We start from the raw sequence: 13,011 nt of genomic DNA on the forward strand, positions 1-13,011 counted from the left end.
GGTTTAGTGAGAATATCTGCAATCTGATCCACCGAGGGTATGTATTGTACATCAAGGAGCTTAGCTGCAACTTTCTCTCGAATGAAGTGAATATCCAACTCGATGTGTTTGGAGCAAGAATGAAGTGCAGGGTTGTTAGCAAGAAATTTAGCTCCCATGTTGTCACACCATATCAAAGGAGTCGTAGAGAGGGAGACACCTAATTCTTGGAGGAGCATGTGAAGCCATAAAACTTCTGCAGTAGCAAAGGATAAGTCGCGATATTCTGATTCAGTGCTGGATCGTGCCAATGTAGGTTGCCTTTTAGAACTCCAGGAAATTAAGTTAGGACCAAGAAATACACAATATCCATAAGACAACTTCCCCAATTAACATCAGAGTAAGCAACAAAAGAGAAGGCACGACATGGTTGAAGAAACAAGCCATAAGTGATTGTACCTTTTAGATAGTGAAGAATCTTTTTTGCATCTGCCCAGTAAACTGTAGTAGGAGATTGCATGAACTGACATACCTTATTTACAACAAAGGCAATTTCTGGACGAGTAATAGTAATGTATTGAAGAGTGCAAACAATGCTATGGAAGAAAGTGGGATCAGTAAGCGGTTCACCCTTTGGCTTGGTGAGACGAGCGGAGGCAGACATAGGAGTGGAGAGAGGTTTGGCATCATGAAGTTGTGCTTGATACAGAAGATCATCAATATACTTGTGTTGAGAGAGATGAAGACCATGTGAGGATCTATGAAGTTCAACACCAAGAAAATAATGTGCAAAGCCCAAATAATGAAGAGAAAACTGAAAGGCAAGATTCTGAATGAGGGTGTTAGTGGCAAATGAAGATGAGCCTGTAATGATAATATCATCCACATAAATAAGAATTAAAATAATGTCAGAACCAAAATGAGATATAAAAAGGGAGGCATCAGCCCGGGATTCAAGAAAACCGAGAGAGAGAAGAAATTTATGCAACCTAGTAAACCTTCCTTATTCGGCCCTTGAAGAATTATCATCCCGGTGTGTCGATCCTTCATAAAAAATTCATCAGGATGAAATTCAAAGTAGACATTATTATCAGTAGCAAACCGAGCCATAGATAAGAGATTGAAGGAGATCTGGGGAACATGCAGAATATTATTCATAAGCAATGATCTAGAAGATAAAGTAGAAACAGTAGAAGAGCCAGAATGAGCAATTTGCAAACTTGAACCATCCCCAATAGAGACTTGATCAGATCCATCATAGTCAGAATGGATTTGTAGTTTATTAAAATCTGAAGTGAGATGATGCGTCGCTCTAGAATCAGGAAACCAAATATCTGTATTCTGCTTATTGCCGCCGGAAGCAACCGTAAATGCTAGGGGTTGTGGTCGTTTAGGGTTCTTCAAACTGTCAATATGTGCAAGTAATTTTCAATAGTACCTAGCAGAATGATTTCGTTCTCCACAAATTTGGCAGGGATTATTGCTATATTTCGAGGGCTTGGTGGAGCCATTACTCGATTGAGGTAGATCAACTTTATTATATTTCTTGGAATCTTTCCCTTTGGAGGAAAGATTTGTAGAAGGAGAGGTAGCCTGTGTAGTTACGGAATGAAGCAAACAGTTTTCATGAGTGTGAAGCATACCTTGTAAGCTAGCAAATGATAACTCATCTGTCCGGGTAATGATAGCTGTAGAGAAAGCATCATAGTTTGGACAGAGACCATTGAGGGCATGATGAATCAGCTGCAAATTTGTCAAAGGTTCTCCATTTGCGACGAGTTTGTCACCAAGCACCTTGAGATTTTGCAGATAGGTGGTCATGGAGAGATCATTCTTTCGCAGTGCGCTGAGTTCATTTCTGAGGCCAACGACACTAGCTATTCCTCGAGGAGAATAGAAACTCTCAAGGGTTTCCCAAACATCCTTGCTGGTTTTGCTTCCCATGACTTGCGCCAGGGTTGTTTCCGTCAGAGAGGACAACAACCATCTGAAAATATAACAATCCTGCTTAACCCATTGTGTGTAGGGTTCTGTCATCGAGCGAGATGGACTAGGGTTTGTCCCATGGACATAGCCGAGGAGCTCATGGCTTAGAAGGGCATTTTCAACATGAAAACGCCATACAATATAGTTAGAACCATCCAACCGTACCAAAATCAACTGAGGAATGTGATTCCTTGATGCTCCAAAGTTGATTTGATTGATCGAACTAGAAGACATGCTGGAAGACATGACGAAAGAAACTTGAAGAAGAAAAGAAAAATAGAGAATTGTTTATGGCTCTGATACCATATGAGAATAATGGTCGAATTGATTTGTTCGACTTTGATTAATGATATTTATAGAGTAAAAAGATAAGTAAGTCCTATCTTGATTAGGATAGGTTAGATGAAACCTAACTAGGATAGAGCTTATCTCACTAGGATAAGTTTATGCTTTACAAAGTAATCTACAGAGATGAGGATTATCTACAAGGGAGAAGTACAATAGAAGAGGTAATTAATTACAATGTGAGTTGGAGAGGTACTCTACAACATGATAGAGGAGAAGAAGGAGTTCCACTCGCAAACACCAGACGTGCATACGCCATGCATGTATGCGCATTATCGTTTACACAAAATAATACAAAATACAAGGTTTTGCATTCTACATATTTATATTTGTACTCCTTTCAAACTGAGCCTAAGTTTTTCACCAAAAAAAAACATTTATGAACAACGAGGAATGGCTACTCTGACTATTAAAATCAGATGATGGAATGCATTAAATTATTAAAATACTTAATACCCATGTAAACTTTCCTTGTTTTCATTTCCTAACCCTTTAACCGTTTTCTCTTAAACCCTAATTGACCCAAATATACTTTCATCTCTTAAACCCTTTAAATTCTTCTTTCATCTCACTAACATGAGTGTATCTCTTTATCTTAAGATATAAAAATTATCCACTCCTTTTCCTAATAAATTAAGAAAAACCCAATGAAACCTTAAATTTATGTTTATGAGAAAGAAACAAGACTTTTAGCTCTGCCAACCCTTGAACTTTGTGAAAAAGCCACTTTTGACTCTAAAGATTGTAAAGAGCCATTTTTGCATTGAAACTATGGGGAAAATGCCACATTAAACACAAAAGTGATGATGTTAGAGACGTCATAGACAATTCCATTAGATAAATAATAAAATAATAAGACTTATTAACATATCAATGGGCCAAAGATGCGATATGACATGCTTGATATGGGGCATAACTAGGGGTGGATTTGAGCCGAACCGAGCCGAATAGTACCAGGCTTGAGCTCGGTTCGAGACTATTCTACAAGGCTCGAGCTCGAGCTCGATTCGAGCCAGAACCTTAAGCTCGAGCTCGGCTCTAGTCAAAAGTTCATAAGCTCGTGCTCGGCTCGGCTCGAGCTCGATTTTGAGAAAAAAATATTTTATAAAAATTAAAATTATATATAAATTTTTTTTTATTTTAAATTTAAAAATTAAGAATTATAATAATTAATAATTATAATATTTTTATTGTATATATTATTTTCTATAATTTTATTATATATATTATATATTACGTATATATATTCGAGCCGGCTCGCGAGCCTCACAAGCCGAGCTCTAATAGGTTCGAGCTCGAGCTCGGTTGAAACTGAGCTGAGCCAAGCTTTTCACGAGGCGAGCTCGAGCAACTCGTGAAAAGCTCAAATCATTGCCACCCCTAGACATAATGTATCGATACTTTGAACCTTGCATCCAAAAAATGTATGATGATTCTTGCTGCAATGCAATCTAAAATATTCTAGAACTTGACAAGTCAATTGGATGGTTGAGATCAACTGATTGATCTTAGAATGCCATTTTGGTTGCTCAAATCTTATGTTTGATTTGGTATGTCAATTTACATGGCCTGAATACTTTAGATTTTTTGTGCAATACTTTAATGTGATATTTGTTGAAATCAGTGTAAATCACTTGGATGGCTAAGATTAATTCATTGCTCTTAAAAAATCATTCGTTATTTGGTTTAGATTAGTCTCCGTACATCACTTGGATGAAATAAGAGAACACCTTGATGGCCTAGGTAGTACATCATCTGGATGGCTAAATTAGACAAAATCCTGACATACATACATACGTTCATGTAATGTATGTACATACCATTCCCTAGTTGAATGGCTGATGGGCCGATATCAATTGAACTCTTTAACATATTATTTGTGTGGTCAAGATTAATTTGTTAGTTTTAAAAGACCAATTTGATAGCATAATTCTTGTGTTGATTTGATGTATTAATTATTTGGATGGCCAAAATTGGTTGAAACTTAGGAGACCACATACATATCAATTTGAGGATTAGAAATTTAGAATAGCAAACTAAATGGACTGTATTTTAGGCTGCGTTTGGTTGCAGTATAAATAAATTTGCACTGATACTAACTATGGTAGCCCAAATGATTTGGGTGCAAATTCCGGTTTAATTTTTATTTTAAAATTTACCTTATTTTGTTTGATTGCCGTATAAATGAAATATAGAAGACCTGAATCAGAATAAATTAAAATCCAAAACAAAATTAAACAATTTATTTGCTCTCCTATGCGTTTGTACTAGTGCAAATAAAAATGCACTGCAATCTACCTTTCCACTCCACCTCCATGTCCTGTATATGTGAAAACCTCACTTGGAATTTAAAGATAAATTAATTGACTGCTTTTGAGGCTCTATTATGATGTTCTAAATCTTTGGTTAGAAGTAGAACATCATGATTTAGAAGTATTTTTTTTGGAGTTTATGTTTGGATTTGAACAGAAAATAAGAGAGAAATTAACGGAAAGTTTTCTTAACCTTCTTTTCCTATCTTACTTTCTATCGAGAGAGAGAGAAATTATAGGGGTATTCGAATTTATCCAAAAAGAAAAACCCTGGTGCCGTTCTCAAATTGGTCAAAATTTTGAATTAATCTACAACTAGAACTAGCTAGGATAATTCATAATTTGATTATACCCTAGATATGTCTCCCCTGGAAAGTTGTGAGAATTGGGCCAAGCCACCTATTTCTGAATGGGCATCAGCTGAGAAATCCCCAAATTCAGTGCAACTTCCCGTCCAATTATGACCTCTTGCAAGGTGCTCTTTTACAATCTCCGGCAATCTCAACGTAAACCTATCGTCGTCCTCTTCAATATGTATGATGGAGTGCCCTGTTGTGTGGGACCTTGAAAATTTCTCAACCGTTTCATGGCCTCCAGCTACAGCTTGTTGGGTGATGATCATGCTAGCACTTGCACTTTCATGGCTTCGTCCTCTCTCGTCCTCTTCCTCCTCCTGCTCCCTATCCCAATCCCCATCCTCTTCTCTTGTATCATCCCGTTGTGTCAATGCCGTCAAATTGGCCTCCGGTTGCTTTTCGGGTGACTTGTGGAAAGGATAAAGATTCCTGCGGCAGACGGGGCAGGTGGTGTGGTTGCCAAGCCAGAGGTCGATGCAATCTGAATGAAAAACATGGTTACATGCGGTCAAGAGTCGAAGCAAATCATCAGGTTGGAACTCTGCTAAGCAGACGGCGCATTCTAGTCCACACTTGTGGTCCTGTCGAAGTTCTTTCACGGCGGAGTATACAAATGTGGGGAACGAAGAGATAATGGAAGGGTCAAGGCCGATAGCAGTAGTGTCCGTCTGAAGGACGATGAGATTGCCGGATGGGGTACGGCGTAGAGAGGATGTTGCGTTGGATATGTATTCCATGAAGCACTTGCAGAGATATACAGTGAAGAAACCAACGAGGAAGAAGATTAGGAGGACAATGGCCAGAGTTAGTGTTAGTGAAGGCGAATTGTAAACTTCTGGTGGGCGTTGGCGGATGGAGGTGTTGGTTGACATTGCCTGAATCAGAAGCTCAGATGCTTGGCCGGATATAAACTATCCCGGCCTCTAGCTTTGCATGAACAATGAATGATACAGAAGAAGAGAAAGAGAAAGAGAATAAGTTGTCTCTCTCGCAGTCGCAGGCCAAAGCCAGAACTTGTTGTTGATGTCGTGGTTTAATTATTATCTCTTTTCCCTGTTTGGTTTTGGTTTTAGTTTAGTTTTGTGAAGGGAATTGAATACTCTCTCTCTCTCTCTCTCTCTCTCTCTCGTGCAATAAGGTGGGCGAGTGGCGAGGTCGCCAGGTTGAGGTTGGTTTTTCCTGTGCGGTGACGACCAAAGTCATAAGTCATTGAACGAGTCAGTAGAGAGAAAAAAATAGAAAGGATGATTGGTTCTTGGATTTCGATTCAGTGAGACGACCCCCACGTCAGGGACGGAGAAGCTTTGTTTCACGGTCAGTCGCATCGCAATTTACCCATAACCCACCCCCCACCCACCCTCTAAATTCTAATGAATGCCCCATTATTAGCATTAGCATGAACATGTGAGTTGATACGACACGACACATATCCAATCTTCGTACGATTAAAAACATCATCCAATCAGATTTCTATGGTGAATGCCAATCCGTGCGTGAATCTTTGAATTCTATGGTGATGGGCCTCTAGCCTAGCCCTACCTAGTAGGCACTTGGACCAACGGGATCGCCTATGACCATGGTCCATGGTCCATGGGCTAGCAATGAATGAAAACACTCATTGCATGATCGATGATCCTGACCATCCATTCCTTTTCATTTTTAGTACATCAGCATGGCTCATTCTTATTTTCCTTTTTTTTTTTTTCTTTTTGTTGCGGGAAATGAAATGCGAGTTAAGTTGGATCGACGGGGTGGGTAGATCATAGATGAAGCCTTTGATCTTTGGATTGAGAGCATGATTTTATTTGTATTTGTCGATGATGGCACCTTTTCTATATATATATAGCGGAGGTGCCCCTGTTTTGTAATGGAAGATTGGAATTATAACATTGCTATTTGTTATATTAAAAAAGACAATGATTTTTTAATAAAAAACTTGCAATTAAAACTCATATAAAAATTTAAAAGAGATTATCATGTGTTCGTTTTTTAAATATTGCTTCAGTAAAACATCTCATATAAAAGAATACGATCATATAGTGATAGTTCTAAGCTCTACTTCATATATGTCATTTGTTTCACATCGAGAACTCCCAGTTGACCCAAACGGTAGGACCATTTGGCCCGAGAATTGTCCAGGCAACTGGTTTAATGAACCTCTAGAGAGGGTCTCAATTGACCCAAAGGTGATGAGTCAACTTTCATTTAATAAGAGATTTTTTCACAAGTATTTAAGCTCGACATCTAGAGCTGTACAAAAACCAACATTACAGTTCAGAAGAGAGACACTTCAACAGATTTCAATCCTTAGTGGAGGGTCTTGGGTACGTTCTTGGGTCTCTAGCGGCATAATGGCCCCGACTGATTGGCCCTCCTTAGTTGCCTCCTCAAGGTTGAATAGACAAACTCCTCCACCATGGGAGTGATCTCGGAGAATAACTGCATGACCTTCCTCTTGTAGCATTCGAAGTCGCCTTGCTAAGATTCAATAGCATAGTCATCTAATTCTAGTAGAAAAGCCTTCGAAGCCTTGTACTTGGCAACGACCTCTTTTTTTGCCCGAGCCGCTCTCACCTCAACCTCCTCTATAGCTTTCTTTGCCTTCTCCCTCACCTCCCTTAGGTCATGGACATGACTCCTCAACTTCTTAAGGTCATCCTCCTTGTCTTCCATGGCCTTTTTCACCTCGACAAGTTCCGCCTTCATCTACATGTTCTTGACCTCTCTCGCCTCGGCCACTCAGTTCTCGCCTCGCATGTGGTCAACTAGACTGACAACTAAGCATATAGCTTGCAAAAAGTAAGATGTCAAAAAAAAAAAAACAAAAAAGAAAACTCACGGCCATGGTCTAGTGCATGGCCAAATTCTCCAAAAACCTGGTTGTGTGGCTATCGACCTCCCTTTGGATCTTCGGAAACATAATGCCCCAAGCAAGCTATTTAGCCACACCCTTCGTTTCTAAGCTGTCATTAGGATGGACATTCCAAGTCGATGAGTAGACACCAACCTCTTCTCTCCCTTCAAACATGGCTTGCCCCTCAAGACTCCTCCGAGGAGTCGATTGCAAACGATTGCGCTATGAAGGCACCTCCTCAAAATTCACATCAACCACCTTATTCTTTGTAGCCCATGGCCTCTTTGATTGCTGAGGAGGACCCTCTCTAGAGTGTTACTACCAACGCGCATCAACCATCACCTTTGGGTCAACCGTCCAGGCAACTGGTTTCACATCAACCATTCCAGTTGAATAATTGTTGAGTTCTACCACATGTTCGAATGACAACACGTATGATACTGCTTAATGGACCTCACACACTCAATTTTTTGCCTATAATTTTTGTTGTCAAAACTAGTTGTCTGAGGTGGGCGTTAGAGGCCTCAGGTCAATGCCCAAGGTGAAGACTCCGACGCCCAAGTTAGTATGAAAGGTATGAGGTGGACGAGGTCCGAGGTGTGAGCACTCAGACGAGGCCACAAGAATTCTCAACTACTATCTAGAGAGTCTCAGTTCCAATCCCATACCTTGAGGGGGGTACCTTCTATTTATACTTGAGGCAGCCAAGAGGTAGGTAAGCTCGGATGGTCTGGATGTGGTCCGTACGCGAAGAGCACGATCATCTGAGGTCGCTAAGTGACGTCGCACCATTGGTTCCAAAATACGCACTGAGCTTTGTTCCGCCCGCGCCCTGATTGGGTCTGCTTTGGAGGCTATCGCCTAACACGTACTGCCCTTTCATTAGGCGCAGCCAGATACGCCTACATTATTTGCCCCCCACTCCCGAGGTCGTGGTGGAGGCCTGAGCTGAGGGCCTCGGCTTCGACCGAAGGGAGTGTGCCAGTTGTGCTGTGGGAGGCGCCATTGGGCCTTCTAGGTAAGGGCCTCAACCTTGTTTTTTGAGGATGAGAATGACGTGGCCTGCGGTGGCGTCGGTTTGATCTTCATTCACTTCTCTAAGGGATGCTATAGAGGCTCCTTCTACTGGGAGGCCTTGGCCTCGGCTTCGAGGTCATTGCCATAGGTGGACAAGGGAGACCTTGTCCCCTGCCCTGTTTCCGTGCTGGTGTGGAGGCAAGTCTGTGGAGGCCTCGGCTTTGGTCGTGGGTGCCGAGAGCGGGGCACTTGGGTGCCCGAGCTGGTGACTTAATTGTTTACAGGGTGGAACTCGCCATTGTTGGCCCATGAATCGTGGAGGAGGCGGGTCTCGATGCCAGATTTGGGCCGTGTGAGACACGGGTCTCTGAAATGATGAGTCAAGGCCTGTTCACGATGGGTTGTAGTGTCGTGATCAAAGGGGAGATGGGATCCAGGTGAGCCAGGTTGTGCGTTCACTAGGTCAGCATAGTTGGGCAAACTAGCAAGTTGCGGCAAGAGGATCGATCGGTTTGCTCGGTGTCGTTTCGTCTTCCTGAGGAGAGCGAAGCGTGTCGGTCAATGAACGACGTCGTTGGATCCACTGATTTGGGCCATCCATTTTCCTTTAAATAGGGGCCTTAGTCGTGTTTTTCCCTCGCCATTTGCTTTCGAGTGCCCTTGCCATCAAGAGACTTTTGCTTCCTAGAGTCTTCGACTTATTTGCTATGCTTAGAACTTTCTAGCCTTCGTCCTCGCCTAGGTAAATACTTCATCATGTCTTATTCCGATTCCAGCCCTGAATGCTATGAGCTTCCCGACCTCTTGGGAGTGGGCTCTTATCGGTCCTACAGACTTAGGGTTCCTGACACTAGTGATCAACCGTGGATGCCAGAGGAGGGGTAAATTTGTGTCTATTAGCATTTCCTAGAGTTCGGGATCAGGTTTCCCCTCTATCCTCTGGTCTCCGAGCTACTAAGGTGGTATGGGGTAACTATTATCCAGTTAGCCCCTAACGCCCTTAGGATTATTATTGCCATGCTAGTGGTGGCTCATCTTCGAGATGTGGACCTGACCCCAAAGTTATTTGGTGTTATGTTCGTGCCAAGGTTGCATGATATTGAGGCCGACTTATATTACTTCCACTCACGAAAAGGCCAATCCATAAACAACCCCTTGTTTGTCCACAACTGGAAAAACAAGTTCTTCTTCATTTCCTGTCCCGAGGGTTGGTCGTTTAGGTCAGGTTGGGGGGAGATGCACCTAATAGCCAAGAAGTCCAAGCCTTTACTTCAGGACGATGAAGCCACCGCGGTATCCCACCTACTCGTGTTGGGGACACGTTGGCTTTCACTGAGAAGTCCAAGGCTCAGTTCCACTCCCCTCAGTAGGAGAAGTCCTATTGTTGGCTTTCACTTTACTTGGAGGTGCTGGCTTCTATCCTTTTTGTAGAGATGTCGTTGGACGTGAAGAGAATGTTGTTGGAGAGTGTTTTATCCAAGAAGAAGGCCTCGGCCGAGGGGATGTTAGAAGGGCAAATGTCGAGGAGGCTTGCTGAGGGATGCCCGTGCCAGTTGAGAGGGGATCCGCACTTGTCAAGAGGACGTTTCGGCCTCAAGCCCTCGCTGATAAAGGGGGTGACCGAGGGAAGAGACTGGCTGAAGGGGCTTGGCCGAAGGAGACCGACAAGAAGAGAATGGCCGAGGTGCCTCATCCCTTTGGGGAAGAGGTTAGCACACAAAGACTGCCCTGACTGAGGGCAGTGAGTGAAGGAAGGAGCCCCCTGTTGCTCCGAGGGGGCCTTCAATAAGGAGGCCTACGACCGGGCCTTCGTTTGCCCCACCATCTTCATCGGAGCAAACCGAAGAGGGGGAACTCCTCACACGAGTGTTCTGCCCTATGTGGAATTTCCAAGAGGGGGACTTTATTAATGCTGAGAGGATTAGTAGAGCTTTGATTAAGGGGATGATCCCTCGGGGGGATCGTCTCGGTATGATGAACGTGGACCACATCGTCCTCCGAGATCAAGGCCTAGACTTCTTGGCCGAGGTGAGTTGTAGTTAACTTTTGCTCTTGTTTGCGTTCTTGCCTTTTTGGTTACTTTGCTGATGGAGATGTGCTTGCTACAAGTCTATCGGCATTACGTTGGCCTGGGGGGGTCAAGTCGGGCTCCTCAATCATCTGGATCGGGGTACGAAGAAAAATGAGCAACTTGTAGTGCAGGTGGCTTCGGTTGAGAGTAGCCGAGATGAGACCCTCACGACTTTGGGAGAGGAGAAGCAACTCTGGTAGACGCTAGAGGATGACTTGAAGGTGGAGAAGGCTCGGACCGCCAGGCTTCAGGAACAATTGAAGAAGTCTAAGCTCGAGCATGCCCGTCTTGATGGGGTCACGTTGGAGGCCTAGAAGTGGCCTGCGGAGGCTGAGGCATGATCAACAAAGGCTGAGGAGAACTTCCGAGATGTCGTCCTTGTTTGGAAGACGACAACAGAGTATCAAGAATGCCTCGCCGACTACGTGGCTAAGGCCTACCTGGAAGGGATTAAAGACACAAAGAAAGAGTTGTTGAGGATGATACTGGATTTCCAGGTGGACGAGCTAAAGCTACTCCTGGACATCGACGCCCTTCCCCCCGAGGTTCCTTTTAAGTTCCCCGCCAACACTGCTGTTGCCGAGGCCAAAACTTATGCCTCCCATCCGAGGCCAAAACTTTTGTAAGAGCCGAAAGTATATAATGGAACACTCTTTTTGCGTATCTTATGCCTTTATCTCTACCTCTTCTTTCTTCTTTTTTTTTTTGCTGAGGGGTCTATGCCCCCCTTCGAGAGGTCACAAATAGCAAAAGTCGTTATCTGAAGTGACCCGTTACTTAGTCGCTCACTTTAGGAAGTTAAAGGGAATTGGCTGAGGTCGAGATGTGCTGCCTAGGTCCTCGGGGCATCTTCCCTCAGCGGGGAGGAGAGGGAGTTACCATCAGCTCTCCTGACTTGCTCCTTGTCCCTTTAGGCCATGTTTGGTTTGAAGGAAAAGATAAGGAAAGGAAAGAAAAGGTAGGGAAACCTTTACTTCCTTTCGTTACCTTTTCCTTCAAAACCAAACATAGCATTAGGGATCAATTGGGCGAGGTCGAGGTGCTCAGGTTGTGCTACACCTGACCTTTGTCGCATTAAGTGCGGTGAACCCAAGGTGGCCTACTACGGCCAAAGACTAGGGCGAGGGGTGTGATACCTTGGCCGACTTGGCTTATCTTTTCCTACTTGGCAAGGTACTTAGACTATTTTTAGTGTGTTTGTTCGTTATAGGCCGAGGAATATTGGCCAAGGTTTGCAACCAAGGCCCCTATTACTCCTTGCCTTATCGCGAACGCTAGGCGGATGTTTAGTTTTGTGTGTCCTGACCACAGTCTAGTCCAAGGGTAAGGCCTAGGGGGAGGCTGTACGTGTCGGCCAGTGGTGTGGCCGAGGGGTCCTGGCTACTTGCAAAAAATAAGAACTTGTACACAAACATAGGGCCGAGGGGGAGGAACTTTGCACTAGCATTCATTGTTCAGTCAATAGGGATTACATTCATCGGTAGTACATCCAAAGATTCTCCGAGTTCCATGTCCAAGGGACTAGTCTTCCATTTAAGTGTTCGAGCCGAAATGTGCGAGGCTGACAACTTGCTTGACTTTGTAAGACCTTCTCAATTGGAGCCGAGCTTGCGTACGCCTGGCTTGGGCACCATGACTTTTCTGAGGACGAGCCTCCTTTTCGGTAGTGTCTCTCTTTCACCCTTGAATTGTAGTAGCGGGCTACTCTCTGCTGATAGGTTGCTACTCTCATCTGTGCCTGTTCTCGGACTTCTTCCAACATGTCTAAATTTGTTCTAAGTTCTTCACTATTCTCAGCTTCACTGTACGCCTCGATTTAAAGCATCGGTTGGCCGATCTCTACTGGGATGACGGCCCCGGTTCCATAAGTTAGGTTGAATGGGGTTTCTCCCATGGCCATCCGAGGTGTCATCCGGTATGCCCATAGGACGTTGTTTAGTTCGTTGGCCCATAGGCCTTTGGCTCTGTAGAGTCTAGTCTTTAGCCCTTCTAAAATAGTTTGATTTATGACCTTGTTTAGGCCGTTGGTCTGAGGATAGCCTACTGAGGTGTACTGCTGCTTGATAACGAGGGAGGTGCACCATTGTCAGA

At 43.6% G+C, this 13,011-nt stretch overlaps 1 protein-coding gene across 1 annotated transcript; it reads right to left on the reverse strand.

Annotated features, from left to right (window-relative positions):
• Window positions 1-4,601: 4,601 nt before the first annotated feature.
• Window positions 4,602-6,204, reverse strand: LOC104585653 (RING-H2 finger protein ATL29). The gene has a single exon (XM_010242604.2). The coding sequence runs from the start codon at window positions 5,848-5,850 to the stop codon at window positions 4,969-4,971; it is 882 nt and encodes a 293-aa protein (XP_010240906.1). The 5' UTR covers window positions 5,851-6,204; the 3' UTR covers window positions 4,602-4,968.
• Between the last annotated feature and the right edge of the window lie 6,807 nt (window positions 6,205-13,011).

The sequence above is a fragment of the Nelumbo nucifera genome, chromosome 1, assembly GCF_055504915.1.
Source record: "Nelumbo nucifera cultivar China Antique chromosome 1, China Antique-T2T, whole genome shotgun sequence".
NCBI classification, from domain to species: Eukaryota; Viridiplantae; Streptophyta; class Magnoliopsida; order Proteales; family Nelumbonaceae; genus Nelumbo; species Nelumbo nucifera.

Coding starts and splice junctions, on each gene's coding strand:
- LOC104585653 (XM_010242604.2), bottom strand. CDS start 5,850: ATGTCAACCAACACCTCCATCCGCCAACGCCCACCAGAAGTTTACAAT.